Here is a 17423-nt window from a genome sequence, read left to right on the forward strand (position 1 = left end):
TAGCTGCCCACTGACTCTGGGGAATGTTCTGCACAGTGCAGGCCCTCTCCAGAGCAGCCATCCATTTCTGGATGTCATCCCCTTGCTTAAAGGGGGGCACTATTTTAGTCAGGTGTTTAGTATCTAAACCCTTCTCTCTATCTCTTGGGAGATTGCTGCCACCAGTGGGAGCTAGCCCACTCATCTGCTGCTCTCTTGCCAGGGCAAGCTTCTCTTTGGCCAGGGCAATTTCTTCCCTTTCAATCCTCAGTTCAGCTTGTCTCATCCTAGCTTCATGCTCCTTTCTCTGAGGGGAAGTAAATCTCCTCTGTGGAGGATTCCTTCTCCCCTGAGAAGAGGCATTAGAGTGCAGAGATCTATTGGAGTCCCTAGAAAGAGATCTATCTCCTCCTAACTCCAAGGTTAGGCCCACTTCGGGTTAGTACTGGGGGGCCCCCAGATCCTAGCCCAAGTAAGTCTAAGTTGGTCCTAGTTAGCCTTCTGACTACCTCAAGACCCTTGTCTACCTCATCCCCAGAGAGTACCTCCTCATCCTCCTCCTCAACTGCTGAATCAGTGTTGGGGAGGTCTGGATCCCCAGAGGTTCCCTCTAAGGCTGGCATGCTCTCATGTAACTGAGAGAGCTTTCTGGCATCATATGTCTCTAAGAGACCTATCAGAAAGGGTAGGGTGGGGTTAGACCCCTGTTTCAGTTTCCTGGAGACACAGAGTTGCCTCATCTCCTGAAAATTGAGAGCTGCATATCTTGAAGTGACCTGTGGAGGGTCAACACTGACCAGGGGAGTCTCAGCAGAGTCCCCCTGAGTCGACATGCTTTTCTAGTGAGGTGTAAGTGGTGCACTTACCTACACTATATGTTTGCCTACTGATCCCTTGCTAGAGTTGTAGTTTAGGGTGTGCTAGGCCCTAGGAGCTACAACAGCTGGTTCAGTAGAACTCAGAGTATTCTAAGCTAAGTTATATGTACCTTTAGTACTTATGTGATCTTTCACAAGATATTCTTAGGGCATGTGTGGTAAAACAACAGCAAGCTCAAATCCCAACCGCTGCTCACCAATGTGAGAAGTTGGCCTGATGTGCAGTGCTCACTATTCTAGTGATCACTATATATCAGTCCAAACAACCTTATTGATGATTGGTTGTAAGTCAACCTTATAGACCAGCTATCCTAGTAGCATGGATACGAGCAGTCTAAGGCTAAGACTCTAGAGGGCGTGTTAAGCCAGCTGTTTTACCATCACATTACCCCTTGAACACCCAGTGAAAGGACACCACACAAGTGTTATGAAAATAAACAATGTATTTATTAGGATCACAACAACCCTGTACTCTTTATGAGGACAGGGTGCTAAGCACACAACAAAACTCTTACGAAAATACTTTTAAGTTAGCACGTTACACAAATGCCCGAGGGGCACGAAAAACCATATACACTAAAAGTGGAATGCGAATTACTAGCAGGTAAGTAACAGTTCTAATAGGCTTTGGAATCGCTAGGACTGGACTAGGGAATCGTTAGATTACTACTAGGAGGCCCAGGGGACTCGGGTGCAGAGTGTGCGCACTCACGCGGGATGCGGGACAAAGTCTATGGAGGCTAGTAAAGGCAAAGTTAGTGTTCACGGGCGAACCCGACCTGGTAGGAAGAAAACGACAGTGGATCCTGACCCTTGGATAGTGAGGCTATGCTGGGACACCGGAGTGCCGAAGTTACCTAGCCCAGGGGCTGCAGCTGCATAGGCCTGAAAAGACGTCGGGGATCTCGTTGCCGGACCGGGAGCCTGGAAGGAAGAAGTTGCTGGCAGGCGACCAGTGAAGGAAAGTTCGATGGATCCAAGCCTGGATCAAGGAAGAAGAAACCTGAAAGCAGAGGGGACCAAGTTCTTGAATCACTAGCCAGTGATTAAGTGGGCACCAGGATGGCACCGGGCGAAGTCACCGCAGTCAGGTGAGTGGGCGCTGCTGGGCTCTGCAGTCTCTCGGACCAGGAGGCGTTGTCGGCGACCAGGATGGAGGTGCGAGCTGTCCCACGAAGGATGAAGTCGTTGGCGTCGAAGTTACCCAGGATTGGGCAACAAGCCTTGGCTAATTCAAGCCCACGCGGTGGACTCAAAATGGCGTCTTGAGTGGACCAGGAGGGTCCAGGGTGCTCCTCTTCTGGGAGGGAGCAAGGGCCAGTCTGGAGCAACCAGACTAGCAGCAGAAATGTCGTCGGGCGTCGTCAGGGAGGCCACAAGCCAACGGGCTAGTAGCCAAACAACGCGGTGAGCAGCGGAAAGCAGAAGGGCCCCACGCAGATCGTGGAGATGCTGGGGGGCTGCACTTCGGAGCTGGAGCTGCTCAGAGTCGGGGCTTCTCGGACCCCAAAGCACTCACCAGTGGAATACTCGGCGGGCTTGCTGTGCAGAAGTCGTGCAGTCTTGGCGATGGCCGGTCCCTCGAGGTCTCGTCGCACCCACGGTTCTCAGCTGTGCTGTAGAGGTGGGTAGAGGTCAGAGGTGCCAGGGAAGCCGGGTCTCGTCGAGCTGGGCAGTCGGATTCCGGAGGAAGGACGTGCAGCAGACCGCAGTGTTCTGTAGATGGTGCCTGCGGGTGCAGGGTGACTACTCCTTAGTCACAAGGGAGAAATCTTAGGAAGAAGTCTTGAGTTCCTTTCGCAGAAAGTAGTTTCAGGATTCAAAGATGATCTGATTTGGAAGGGGGCCAGTCTCTACCTTTATCCTGTAAAAAGGGGCTGGCACGCGACTAAGTCCTGCCCTATGGGTGGGACTAGGAGGGGGGTGGTTACACCCACTTCCTTGGCGGGCTTTTCCCCAGCACAGGGTCTGGAGTGACCCTGGAACTGGTTCAAGCCGGCCTATGCATAGTGAGCACCGGGGTGCTACTTGCAGTCACCTTCCTCTAAAGCCCTGCCTACCTACAATACACAAAACCCTGTCTGGGACGGTGCTGGCACCGCCCCTGGCAGGAAACCCTTTGTCCTTATCTCCTGCTCTGGGAGGACTCCCAGCAGCAGGAGGGCAGACTTGTGTCTCGGTGGCAGCATCCATTTTGTGGATGCTAAGGCTCTGTCTGACTTTTAACCGGGTTATAGGTTACAGGCATGTCGTGTCCCTCTAGAAGGGTGGAATGCTAACCCCGTCGCCAGAATTGGCGAGGGGTTAGTATTCCAATTCGTATGACACCTTACTCGACATGTTTTGATAAAGCGATACCAGAGTTGGCACATAACCGCGAGGATTATAATGCACTTAAGAGTATATGGTATGCGATATCATGGAAACGGCTAAGGGATGGATCCCGAAAGCCGCAGACAGGCTCAGCTCATGCCAGAGCACCATCTCACACGATTCCAAGCACTCTGCCTTCAGGATTGTTAAGGCCTGCCATAGGAGTGACTGATAGGAGATCTGTGTGTCCATTTTAGGGTTAGATATAGGTATACTATATCTAAAGCAAAGGGTGAGTACACCACCTTGCCCCAGCTGTCGTGCAGCCAGTTGTGTCAGATTAGGTAGTCAATCCAGGGGTGGCACAATACGTGCTTCAGCCCCTGGGAGACTTCTGGGTGCACCTCAGCCCTGGGTACAGGGACTTGGAGAGGGCCCAGTGCCAATTCAGTACCTGGGTACAATTTGGATAGAGAGAACAGCTAGGCTGTGGGTCTGATTAGCAGGCCCACAGCCAGGGAAAGTCGTAAACCAGTGCAGCAAAAAGCAAAAAATCTGGGTGATCATAGGATTGCAGACCCTACTCTCCTACAGTCAGCAATTCAGTTGGCATACTCGCCAGATACAATAGGGTAATCTGAGATGAGATGCACATGGGTGTGACATTTAATAAAATGTCTACTTGTCCATGGGGCAGGTTGCTTCATAAATCTACTTGTCCTGTAACAAAATCCACTTGTCTCTTTGGTGCTACGTAGTGCTGCGACAAATTATGGTAGCAACATCATTCTAAAAGAGCTCTGATATAGCCTAGAATTAACTCCACGATCACCAAATATCCAGCAAAAACAGATGTGTTGGAGGCATGTGAGCTGCTGAATTCATATCTGTGCATAGATCGCCGCCTAGTGTTGGGTCCGGATGATTGCACTTTGTTGTCTTGAAAGAGTCTTCGAAGTATCACGAGATAGGTGACTCCTCCCCTGGACTACAGTGCGCATGGGCATCTTCTCCATCCACAGAGTTTTTTTCCGCCATTGGGTTCGGATGCAAACTCCTATACTCCAACTCTGAATCGAAAACAAAACTTTTCTAAAGGCCAAAAGGCCTTCGACTTCGTCGGTATTGTTCTCGTTCGGTACCTCTCTACTCGATCCAAACTTCCATCTCTAATCGGTCGTCGACGCGGGCCGTTGGGCCTTTTCGACGCCACGTGAGCCGACCGTCGATGCAAAGAAGCCCGTTTAAAGGTGCCCACTATGCCACTCCAAGTTCCCACATACTGATAAACACTCAGTATGCAACAAGTGCCTTTCCCCAGACCATAAGGAAGAAACCTGCCCGGCCTGTGCCCAGTTTCGATCCAAAAAAACTATACGAAACCGACGGGCCGCTAGGCAAGAAATGCAGCGACAGGCACCGAAACCGGACAACATCTTCGATGATGACCAGGATCTACAGGACGCCCCAGATTCTGACCTCGAAATCGTCACCGTCGAGGACTATTCAGACTCAGACGATGAAATCCCATCGGGGCAAATTGTGAGTACAACACCCTTGACACCGATTAACCTGTTACCAGTGGCTCCGTCGAGGCATCGCCAAAAGGCCTTAGCCAAGACCGTAAAATACTTTCTGTAGTAGGGGATCTCTGTGTATAGTCCTAATCTAGTGAATAGTCCCGCCCATGTGCGTGGACCCCAGAGCAATCAAAAATAATCTTAGTTTCGAAAAAATGCAGAACTGCACAGACAAGAGAGAATTTAAAGACAGATAATGCAGCCTATAAAAGCTACACTGTCCAGTACTTCAACTAGAAATTCCACCACAAAAATCCACAAAACAGCAAAGCCTGTACAGATTTCCCTTGCTTTAACAGCAAACACCCTCTGGAATGATAGAGAGGAGAACCTGGACAGACAAGCCCCATAGGCTGACATTATGTGGCTCAGAATAGGATGCTGTGCCTTTAAGAGAACCTTCCAGAACTTCACAGTATCCCAGAATGCACTGCAGGTCCCAGTTACTTTCAGTTCTTTTTTCCGGCTCCTGCAAGCAGGACCCTGGAGCATTGAGCTCTCCCTTTTCAAGGGTTTATTGGTGTTTTTTCACTGTTAATTTCGATTTGAGTGCTTCTAAATTACTTTAGTGCTGTTCTTCTTGGTTTTTGCTCCTTTTTGATGTCAAATATGCCTGCCTTATTTGACAAATGCCCGGAGTGCTCCAGGAAGAAGGCAAAATCAGATTCCCATGAGGTGTGTATCCTCTGCCTTCCCTCTTCCCACATCCCTGAGGAGTGTGAGATTTGTCAAGGCTTCTCTGGCAGGACCCTGAAGGAAAGACAGAAGATCAGGCTTCAGGGCCTCGAGGAAAAAAGGATGAAGGCGCAAGGTGGGTCTGGAGGGGCTTATTCTGCCCATGCTGAGGCCTTTGGGGGCTCCCCAGGGGCAGGAATACCAGCAAACGTTCCCATTCTCCGTCTGGGTCGGTGGCACTGACCACGACGTCGAGAGGGATGACTACGGTCTGTTCCCCATTTCCCCAGGGCTCTGGGTCGAAGAAACGTCGACGTCTGGAGTTACACAGGCCGCCGTCGAAGTCTCCTTTCACGATTTCGGCGCTCGCCGTCGAAGCGACTTCGCCGTCGGCGAAGAGGAAGCGATAGTCGTCGAGGGGATCCTCGCCGTCGAGGCGGAAGACGTCTAGGTCGCCGGCGAGGCGGAAGACGTCTAGGTCGCCGGCGAGGCGGAAGACGTCTAGGTCGCCGTCGAGGCGGTCGACGCCAAGGTAGACGTCGAGGTGGCAGAGGTCTCCGTCGAGGCATGGAAGACGGTCGACGCCGAGGGGCCCACGCTTGCCGTCTGGTCACCGTTCGACGTCGAGGAATCGTGGTGAGAGGCCTGATGTTGTGGGAGGCTCTCCACAGTCCGGATCTGGAAAGGAAGGCGGATCACCGGGATCGGTGTACTCCGAGGTGTATACTCCATCACAGAAGCATGCAACACCCCCGCCTCTGTTGCCGAGGGGTCTCCCTCCGAGGGCTCCGACCCCTCCTCCGTTGCTTCCTCTGCCTCCACCGCCGCCTCGGCCTCATGTGCCAGAGAGGCCGCCCCCGGTTCCACAGAGGTCGGTCTCGTTGCCCAGGCTTCCGACCCCTCCCAAAGGGAATCCTAAGCCGCAAGTCCCGTCCAAGCCCAAGACGCCCGCCCGGGGGAAGCCGGCAGAGCGTCCCAGACCTAGGAAATCACGGTCACGCTCCGGACGGAGAGCAAGATCGAGGAGTAGACACAGGTCCTTCACTAGATCTAGGCATCGCCATAGGAGGCGAGGATCCAGGTCCCCTACGGACTCCTAGGACTCGCTCATATTCACCTACCTTATCGGACTCCCCGGAGACAAGGGTGTCTCCGGTAGACGACATCAGCACGTTCCTGGAGGTTCTCCTGAGGGGGGCTGTGAAATTGGGCATCACTGTGACGGCTCCTACACCTACGACGTCCGTGATATTCGAGACACTTCACAAGAAGCATCTGTCTCGCCCTCTGCTGCCATTGGTGCCAGGACTGGTCGAACCTGCGGTGGTGAAGGCCGCTCCCTCCCGACTTCTGAAGAAGTACAGGGCACCGGATTCGGACCCGGCCTTCCTGCGGATGGACCCAGTACCCGACTCCGTGATAGTGACGGCGGCCAGGAAGTTACATTCTACCTCCCCGTCCTCCACCGTGCCGCCTGATAAACAAAGCAGTTGCATTGATTCGGCTGGAAGGAAGGCTTGTGGGACTTCTTCCACGACCATGAAAGCCTCCAGCGATTCGGCATTGCTGGGGCGGTACGGCCGTGCACTGTGGGATTCCCTGAAACAGTTCGCGGACCTTCTGCCACGTGACAGGATGGAGGACTTCCAAGAAATAGTTAAGGAAGGGATGCTGGTTTCGAACCAGGTCATCAGCGCCGCTGCGGATATCTCGCTGTTGGCGGCCCATGGTTACTGTCAGGGGATCAACCAGCGCTGCCATGCTTGGCTCAGGCTTATGTCACTCAAGCCGGAGGCACAGCAGCGGGTGGCCAATCTGTCCTTTTCCGGAGAAACGCTGTTCGGAAAACATGCCGATGATGAAATGGCCCGCATGAAGGCTGTGGGCTTGGAGAAGCCCAAAGAAAAGAAGCCCTACCGCCCGCTCCAGAGACGGTTCGGTTCGCAGGGAAAAGGACGAGGACAGTCTTCGGGACAACAGCAGCAGTTCCAGAGACCCTTCCAAAAACGACAGAGGGGTAGAGGTGGACAGCAGTCCTCTACTGTGAACAAAGGCCCGGCCGGGTCTAGACCCTGAGCGGTTACTTCCCCTTCATCCGTTACCCGCTCCGGTGGAGGGAGCCGTTCAATTTTTTTTCTGGCATTACTCAGGACAAGTGGGTGCTGAATATTGTTTGCAATGGATACAGTCTTCGGTTCACCAGTGTGAGAAGTTGGCCTGATATATAGTGCTCACTATTCTAGTGATCACTTTGTATCATACCAAACAACCCTTATTGATGATTGGTTGTAAGTCAACCTGATAGACCAGCTATCCTAGTAGCATGGACACGTGCAGTCTTTAGGCTAAACTCTAGAGGGCGTGTTAAGCAAGCTGTTTTACCATCACATATACCCCTTGAACACCAAGTGAAAGGACACCACACAAGTTGTTTTGTTATAAATAAATATACTTTATTTTCTTGTCTACCCTGATCTCTTTGAGTCAGGGAGCTAAGCACATAACAAAACTCTTATGAAAATACTGAAAGTCGCACAATTTACACAAATGCCCGAGGGGCACGAAAAACCATATACACAAGAAGTGGAATGCGAAATTACTAGCAGGTAAGTACTACTCTCATAGACTTTAGAAACGCTAGGCCTACAATGCTGAACCCTTAGATTAGAAGCAGGAGGCCTAGGGACGTCGTGTGCAGAGTGGGAACTCTCACACGTAAGGCGGGAAAAAGTCTATGGAGGCTAGTAAAAGCAAAGTTAGTGTTCTCGGGCGAACCCGACTAAGTAGAGCTGAAACGACAAAGGATCCTGACACTTAGATAGTTATACTATGCTGGAGCACCGAAATGCTCAGGTTACCTAGCCCAGGGGCTGCGGCTGCATAGGGCTGAAAAGACGTCGGAGATCCTCGTTGCAGTCTATGGAGCCTGAAGAAATAAGTTGCTGGCAGGCGACCAGTGAAGTTCGTGGTGATCCAAGCCTGGATCGATGAAGATGAAGACCTGTAAGCAGAGGGGACCAAGTTCTGAATCACTAGCCAGTGATTAGGTGGGCACCAGGATGGCACCGGACGAAGTCACCTCGACCAGGTGAGTGGGCGACGCTGGGCTCTGCAGTCTCTCGGACCAGGAGGCGTTGTCGGCGACCAGGATGGAGGGGCGAGCTGTCCCATGAAGGTATCTGCTGTCGACGTCGCTGGACCCAGGATTGGGGCAACAACTCTTGGCAAATGCAAGCCCACGCGGTGGACTCAAAATGGCGTCTGGAGTGGACCAGGAGGGTCCGGGGTGCTCCTCTGTTGGAGGGGAGCAAGGGCCAGTCTGGAGCAACCAGACCAGCGGTGTTGTCGTCGTAGTTCGTCGTCAGAAGGGCCACTAGCCAACGGGCAAGTGACCTGGACAACGCGGTGAGCAGCAAAGAGCAGAAGGGCCCCACGCAGATCTCTTGGATGCAAGGGGGCTGGACTTCGGTGCTGGAGCTGGAGCTGCTCAGGGTTGGGGCTTCTTGGACCCCAAAGCACTCACGTGAGGATCCCTCAGTAGTCGTGCTGGGCAAGCGTCGTGCAGTCTTGAAGATGGCCGGTCCCTCGAGGTCTCGTCACACCCACGGATCTCAGCTGGGCTGATGATGTAGGTGGAGGTCAGAGGTGCCAGGGAAGCCGGTTCTCGTCGAGCTGGGCAGTCTTGATCCGGAGGAGAGACTTACAGCAGACTGCGATGCTTGGATGGTGCCTGCTGCTGCAGGGTGACTACTCCTTAGTCACATGGGAGAAATCTTGAGAAGAGTCTTGAGTTCCTTTCGTGGAAAGTAGTTTCAGGATTCAAAGATGATCTAATTTGGAAGGGGGCCTGCCTGCAAAAGGGGGCTGGCACGCGACTAAGTCCTGCCCTATGGGTGAGACTAGGAGGGGGTGGTTACACCCCTCTCCCCTGCCGGACTTTCCCCAGCTCAGGGGCTGGTGTGCCCCTGGAACTGGTTCAGACCGGCCTATGCATAGTGAGCACCGGGGTGCCACTGGCAGTCACCTTCCTCTATAGCCCTGCCTACCTGGGATACACAAAATCCTGTCTGGGATGTGCTGGCACCGCCCCTGGCAGGAAACCCTTTGTCCTTGCCTCCCGCGCTGGGAGGACTCCCAGCAGCAGGAGGGCAGACTTGTGTCTCGGTGGCAGCATCCATTTTGTGAAGCTGAGGCTATGTTCGACTTTAACCGGGGTTACAGGTTACCAACATGTCTTCTGCCTCTAGAGGGGTGGAGTGCTACCCCCGTCGCCAGAACTGGCGAGGGGGTAGTATTCCAAAGCGTATGACACCTTACACGACATGTTTAGATAATGTCAGACCAAAGTTACCATAACCGCGAGGATTATAAGGCACTTAAGAGTATATGGTCTGACGCTATCATGGAAACGGTAAAGGAATAGATCCCGAAAGCCACAGACAGGCTCAGCTCATGCCAGAGCACCATCTCACACAATTCCAAGCACTCTGCCTTCAGGATTGTTAAGGCCTGCCATAGGAGTGACTGATAGGAGATCTGTGTGTCCATTTAGGTTTAGATATAGGTATACTATATCTAAAGCAAAGGGTGATTACACCACCTTGCTCCCAGCTGTCAAGCAGCCAGTTGCGTCTGTTTAGTTAGTCAGCCCAGGGGTGGCATAATACATGCTGCAGCCCCTGGGAGACTTCTGGGTGCTCCTCAGCCCTGGGTACAGGGACTCAGAGAGGGCCCAGTGCCAATTCAGTACCTGGGTACAATTTGGAGTAGAGAGAACAGCTAGGCTGTGGGTCTGATTAGCAGGCCCACAGCCAGGGAAGTCGTAAACCAGTCCAGTGAAGCAAAAAGCAAAAATCTGGGTGATCATAGGATTGCAGACCCTACTCTCCTACACGCATTACCTTGAGATGAAGGAGAAAATTAACAATGCCGATCATAAACCTTTCTCGAGGGAAAAACACAATGGGCCCAACTCTAGATGGCAGGAGTATGCATATCGTGAATCTGTAGCACTATATGCTACAAATAGAGGCTTACAGGGTAATCTACTCTTTTTCATGCCAGTGTTGCTTAATGTGGCTTATCACATGCTTACTGAATACTGCTTGCTATTCTGATTTAAACAAATGAATCCGTAAAAGATCCAATCCTGGATGAGTAGCAAGTTACCTGTAAACTGCAGTTCCCAAGCCATCTCCTAGATTCCCATGCAGCTTGCTCTGCTCCCCCAAATAAGAGGCTGTTAACTTTATCCCTTCACGTCTGATGCTTTAAAAATCTGAAGGACTATGGCTTCTGGGGTAATAGATGAATTTCCCATAACCTTGTTTGTACATTAGGACATTTCTTATGAAGTGAAGGGGCTACTAAAATGTTCCCAATGTATTTCTTATGAAATTTGACCTTGCATGTTACTCTGGGGGACTCTGCACGACAATGGGTAATCGGGCATCTGATTCTGAAAGATGCCCAAGACGTAGAACTGGAGGTACAGGTAAGTTTTAACATAAAGCAGGTGCACTGTGTAGCATGCTTTTAGATTTATTTGAAGACATTCTTACCATAGACAGGCATGTTAAGGGTGAGCTAAAAAAGCCTGGTTAAGTCTGAAATTCGTTAATTCTATTGTAATTTTATTAAATACTTTTTTTTTATCCCCCCATCAGAAACGCAAGGAAGAGGGTGTTATTGATACGTCTGACAAAGATATTTTGGCAGAAGCTGAAAGGTTGGATGTCAAAGCAATGGGTCCACTGGTCTTGACTGAAGTTCTTTTTGATGACCGAATCCGAGAGCAGATCAAGAAATACAGACGCCATTTTCTCAGAGTAAGCTTTTCATTGCTAGTTAAACATCTGTGGTTGCTTTGTACCTTAACTGGTTTATTTACCCCTTTTTTGTGGAGGTTGGTACCCTGGAACTCAACCCTAGTAGAATATTCTTACCCAAGTCATGGTCACATGTACCCCATGAACCTTTAATGCACCTCTGTACGCTCTGGTATTTCATGCCATTGGAGTAGTCGGTTGGGAGCAAAATGAGACTTGCAAGGATTGCTGCGTTACCTATTTTATCTTAAAGTGCTCTGTATCCTGGTATGCTGAATTAATTCTTAGAATGCATCCCACAATTCGAATGTGAATTTGTAAGCTGATTTCTGCTAGACTTCTGTCACTGACTTGGAGGTTTCGTGTTAAGTGATGAAGGTAGGACCGATGCAAAATGTTGCATATGTAGGTGGATAGGATTGGATGGTTTGGAAGGGGCAGGGAGGGACACTGTAATTTGTTTCCTGACACCATTTCTTTTCTTTTACAGTTTTGTCATAACAACAAAAAAGCACAGAAGTACTTACTGCATGGATTTGAGTGTGTAGTGGATATACATCAAGCGCAACTTCTGCCTAAAATTCCCCGCACCCTTAAAGAGATGTATGATGCAGATCTTTTAGAGGAGGAGGTCATCATCAGCTGGGCAGAAAAGGTATATTTTTATTTTTCGTTATTGTGTATTTAAAAAGCACAGCACACCACATTTCTTCTGCCTTGGAGCATTTGAGGTGGAAAATTCACTGGCGGGTTACATTTAGTTCGTATTATCCGTTGGCCAAACCGTGATTTATTGTGGGGGGTTTTTTGCACTCGTACCCTTAACGTTGGACAGAAGGCATTTGTCCTGGTTGCTGTGCAGAAACACCGATTTGGTTAAATTCTCAATGTTTAGCCCACACTGTCGGACAGATGTACAATTGCCATCGTGCTGCTTGTCAGGCCACCATGTATCCAGCGCCAGTAATGTGCTTTGATCTGACACCCTATTACAGTGTGGTTGTTGGTGTTACCTTGTTGCTTCTCTTGATTCAAATTGACTCAATACCTTTTGATTTGTGGTACTGAAGCCCAGTGCTTGAATTTATGCTATCTGGGCAATATAAATCTATATAATATATGTACTACTGCAATAATCTAAAAATGAACCTACTAAATAAAACGTTGGAAAATTGCCCAATAGCTTATGAAAACCTGTTTAAGGTATGTGAGCTGTAGATCACATGCTTAGCAGACTCCTGCCATCTAGTGTTGGGTCCGGATGTTTGCAAGTTGATTTTCTTCGAAGAAGTCTTTCCAGTCAGAGGCAGGTGACTCCTTTTTTCGGTGATAGTATGCATGGGCATCGGCTCCATTGTTAGTTTTTTTTCTGCCATCTGGTTTGGGCGTGTCTTGCTGTGCTCTGGTTCTAAAGCATCCCTCTGTGTGCAATTACTTACCCTCGATGGTATTGTTGTTCGATCGAGTTTCCCATTCTCTGTATCTTATCGGCTTACAAAAATCTTTACATCAGAAACTCCGTGGAAGGCTGTTCGATGGAACGAACTCCATTTAAAATCTGTCCCCCTGTGCCACTCCAAGTAACCATGCCGCCTTGGACTCCATCAATTTGGAGGTAGATAATGCTATTGCTGCCATGGAAATAGTAGATCCTGTAATACCAGGCTCCATCCAAATAACTGATATACATGACACATTCTTCTCCCTGATAAAACCGCACTTTATCAAGCCAGTGAAGCCCAACAGAAAAGTACCAATTACATTGGCAAGCTGGTTCAACAAACAGTGTAGGGTAGCCAGACTGGAGTTGGGTAGAGCACTTAAAAGTAGGGATAAGGCCTTGATTAGCGCTACCAGGAAACATTATAATGACAGCATCCGCAAGGCTAAGAAGCGGTGGGATGAGGAGTACTGGGAGGAGCTACTCGAGGCCTCAGGGCAAAAGGATTCCAGACTTTTCTGGAAAATTGTGAAATGGGGAAGAGGGGGTTCCCCCAAAAATCCCGACAACAATGTCGATGAGGCATTGTGGGTCGAGTATTTTAAACCTCAGTATGCTGAGAGCAGGGATATAGTGGCCATAGAATCAATTCCTATGGTATTTTGCAAAAGTGATTTATTTCTAACTAAGGATGCGGAACTTGCAATTTCAACCCTGCAGGGGGGGAAAGCCCCTGGGCTAGATGGAATCCCTTCAGACATTTTTAAACACGACCAGGTTCGGTGGGCAAAATATGTGACCTTGCTGGGAAACGGCCTAGCCAAAGGGGCAAAAATCCCCAATATATGGAAGGGGGCAATAATAATACCGATTTTCAAGAAAGGTGACCGGTCACTCCCGGCAAACTATAGACCAATAAGTTTGCTGGCCACTATGCAAAAAGTAGTGGGGAAGATGGTGGTCGACAAACTTATGGCCTGGGTAGATGACAACAATGCTTTATCCCCCTTCCAGGCAGGATTTAGACGTGCAACTAGTACGGTCGATCAAATTTTTCGCTTCACCATGCTACGGTGGGGGACTGTACTCCTGGGTAAAGGCAGCCTTTATGTAGCATTTGTAGATCTACGGGCTGCCTTTGATTTGGTGCCTAGGAGCACGTTGTGGGCGGTTTTGTCCAAGATAGGGGTCCCACTTGATTTGCTCACGCTGATAATGCGTCTCCATGAAAGTAATTATGCTAAGGTCCAGTGGGGGAGGAATGGGGAATCTACTACCAACTTCCCAGTTGAGCGGGGGGTACGGCAGGGATGTGCAATGGCACCCCTGCTGTTCTCCCTGTTCATTAATGGCATAGTGGATAGGATATTGGACGCAATGGTAGACGCACCTTCGTTAGCGGGCATCAGGGTTCCGATTCTGATGTTCGCTGACGACACCTTGATCGTGTCCAAGACCCCGTCGGGTCTCCAGCGAGCCCTGAACATATTTGATATGTTCTGCAAAGAAAGGGGTCTTGAGGTTAATGTAAATAAAACCAAGTTGATGGCCTTTGGGCAAAAGCGCCAATCTCAACCCAGGGTATTCTTGAATAACATCAAATTAGAGTTAGTAAATGTTTTTACATACCTTGGGGTGGAGATATCAAGTAAACTTGGTTGGTCGAGACACATTGAGAAGGCGGTGATGAAACACCAGCAGATTTCAGGAGCCCTCAGGGTTGAGCAAGTAAAATCCAAAACTAGGCCTATAAAACCTGTTCTTATGGTTTATGACGCAAAAGCCTTGGGCGCAACCCTTTATGGGGCTGAAGTCTGGGGCTTTGAGAGTCTTACCACCCTCCAAAGATCTGAGAACAGGTTTGTGAGAGGGATAACTAGTCTCCCCCAAAGCACCCCATTAATACCGCTTGGCTTTGATCTAGGCAGAAGATCGCTTAGTGACCGTGCCCGATTGAGGCCTATCCTCTATTGGAGACGGCTATGGACAACCGTGGAAATAAGACACTACGCTGAGGGGTTCTTAGCACTAGCCAAATCAGATGCTTTTCGAAAAATTACATGGCTAAAAATGCTAAGGGACGTCCTTGCTGAGCTTGGGCTCTCCAAACTTTGGGAAAATCCCCTCGGGGAAGTATTCCCTAGTAAATCTGGCATCAAAGAAATATATTGGGATTACATTGATCAGAAGCTTTGGAGGAGCGTAACCTCGGAATCCATGGGGGGTAGATTTTTGGAAATTAAATCAAGACCAGCCCTAGAAAAGTATTGGGACTTTATAACTGTTCCACTAGACAGGAAATTATTTTTCCAGTTAAGGGCAGGTTCTCTCCCCTTGAGGTGTTTGACGTCCAGTTGGAGAACTAGTAGTAGTTCGTGCTGCTCGTCATGTGGAGCCCCCAACGAAAGCATCGCACATTTTCTTTTTTTATGCGAGGCTTATGCAAACCCAAGAAAATCTTGGTTGGCTCCTGTCTGTAGGAACCTTGGTGTCCTAAGTGGTATTGAGGGGTTGAGAATTGTTTGTTCTTCCACTGAAATGTCCATCGTAGTTGGAACTGCAAAATATCTGGGGTGGGCATGGTCCATAAGGAGGAGGGCTCTATCCTCTAATGTGTTTTGAATTTTATCTCTTCCGCTTGTTTGATTTATCCTTGCCAATGCCTACTGGGAGATAGATATGAATTTTAACCACAAAATGCTGCTAACATGTATGTCCAGAGTTTTGATTGTATAAACTTGGGAATGGCCCGTAACACGGAGGATTCTCTACTTTAACATGCATCTAGTTTCAGCACTTTATGAGAGAGCTTATTTTAACCCTAATTGGTAACAATTTTTATGTTTATGTACTATGTGTTTTTAATTACAAATTCATTATTATCGAATGTTTGAAGTTTTAAAACTGTATAAATTTATGTGTGCTTTTATGAGTGTATAACTCGAATAAAGCTTTTTCAATCAATCGGTGATAGTATGCATGGGCATCGGCTCCATTGTTAGTTTTTTTTCCGCCATCTGGTTTGGGCGTGTCTTGCTGTGCTCTGGTTCTAAAGCATCCCTCTGTGTGCAATTACTTACCCTCGATGGTGGTGTTGTTCGATCGAGTTTCCCATTCTCTGTATCTTATCGGCTTACAAAAATCTTTACATCAGAAACTCCGTGGAAGGCTGTTCGATGGAACGAACTCCATTTAAAATCTGTCCCCCTGTGCCACTCCAAGTAACCATGCACCGACTCGCTCGGTGTGCAACTTGTGCCTCTCCTCGGAGCACCACGAACTAGACTGCGACGCGTGCATATTGTTCCGTTCCAAAGACTCCGTGACAGTCTGGCTCGACGTCACAAAATGCAACACCACAGCAGCTCCATTCAGGATCTCTGTGGAGAAGATTCCGAACAAGACGTCGTTGACGCGCAAGGAGCCAAGGAAAAATGGAGCTAATATCTGTGTCAGATGCAGACTCCAAAGAGATTATGCAGGGTCAGCGTACTGGGAGTACCTAACCTCCCCTGCCCCAAACTCAACCACTGCCCAAGAAAAAGGCCCTGGGCCCACTTCTGCCTTCCGGCCAAGCTTGGCACCAAGAACATGTTTTAAAAGCACCAAAAACAAATAATAAAGCCTCTGCTCTGGGTCGAGTCGGGCACAAAGCCAAAACACGTTTTGGAATCCACTCCTGTGGTCCTGAAACTATTCTCTGATCTGAACACTTTGATGCCGAAAACATCATCTTCGAAAATATTGGCACTGAAAGATAAAATGCTTCCTACTCCATCAAAGGAGCCTCGTTTCGAAGTCCCACCTTCAAACCTAGACCCGAAACAAAAACACCTTTTAGTCTATCCGAAAAATGGACATATTCCAATAAAATTATTGACATGCAAACCAGAAACTGAGGACACTTACCAAATTCCTTTTTTAGAGAAAACCTGTTGGTACTAATCCCTCTCCTCCTCTACCACCACTTTCCTCACCCACATTTATTGATAAAACCCACAAATTCACCACCACCTGACAATTGGGATGAAGGGGATGGGTTAAATCAAAATAGTCCTGATCCATGGAACGATTACAACACAACAATCCACATTTGAACCTTACAAAACGCTCTCCACATAATCTAGGGTATATAGACCTAATCAATAGGGCTGCTGATTATCATGGAGTTCAGCTTCATAAAGTTACTTGAGGAGGATTTTCTCTTTGAGACACTAAGCTCTTCCCAAAGATCCACTCACACACTGCCTATGCTTAAGGTTATGCTCAAACATGCGGACGATATCTTTAAAGATCAGGTTTGCGCACAAATTATTACACCAAGGGTGGAGAAGTATAAATCTGCACCATCAGACCCAGTTTACATCAAAGGTTAATTACCATTGGATTCTTAAGTGGTTTCTAATTCCTGTAAACTGTCAAATTCACAAACATAAGGGCTGCCCCTCCTGACAAGGAATCTAAACTAATGCCTCTGGAAAAAGAATAGCTGCACAGGCAGGCAATTATGGGTGTATTGCCAATACCCAGTCTCTTTGCTAGATACGACAGAGCGCACTAGGACGAATTGGAACAATTGCTCTAATTTCTACCTGATAAACCTAAATCTAAGGCACACAACATAGTTCAGTAAAGAAAGCGAATTTCAAACCCCTTTATTAGATGTGGTTTGGATGCAACTGACACTGCGGCTCGTGCAATCAACACCAATGTCTTGCTATGAAGGCAC

The 17423-nt window shown here is 48.8% G+C and overlaps 1 protein-coding gene across 2 annotated transcripts in view; it reads left to right on the forward strand.

Moving 5' to 3' along the window:
- The window catches only part of EIF5 (eukaryotic translation initiation factor 5), a 121185-nt gene that overhangs the window by 64658 nt on the left and 39104 nt on the right, over positions 1-17423 (forward strand). For both annotated transcript variants that reach the window (XM_078660237.1, XM_078660238.1), the window contains 2 exons: positions 11092-11253; positions 11744-11908. In XM_078660237.1, coding sequence (XP_078516363.1) covers positions 11092-11253; positions 11744-11908 — 327 coding nt within the window. The remainder of the gene's footprint in view (positions 1-11091; positions 11254-11743; positions 11909-17423) is intronic.

Source organism: Lissotriton helveticus, chromosome 9 (genome assembly GCF_964261635.1).
Source record: "Lissotriton helveticus chromosome 9, aLisHel1.1, whole genome shotgun sequence".
Lineage (NCBI taxonomy): Eukaryota > Metazoa > Chordata > Amphibia > Caudata > Salamandridae > Lissotriton > Lissotriton helveticus.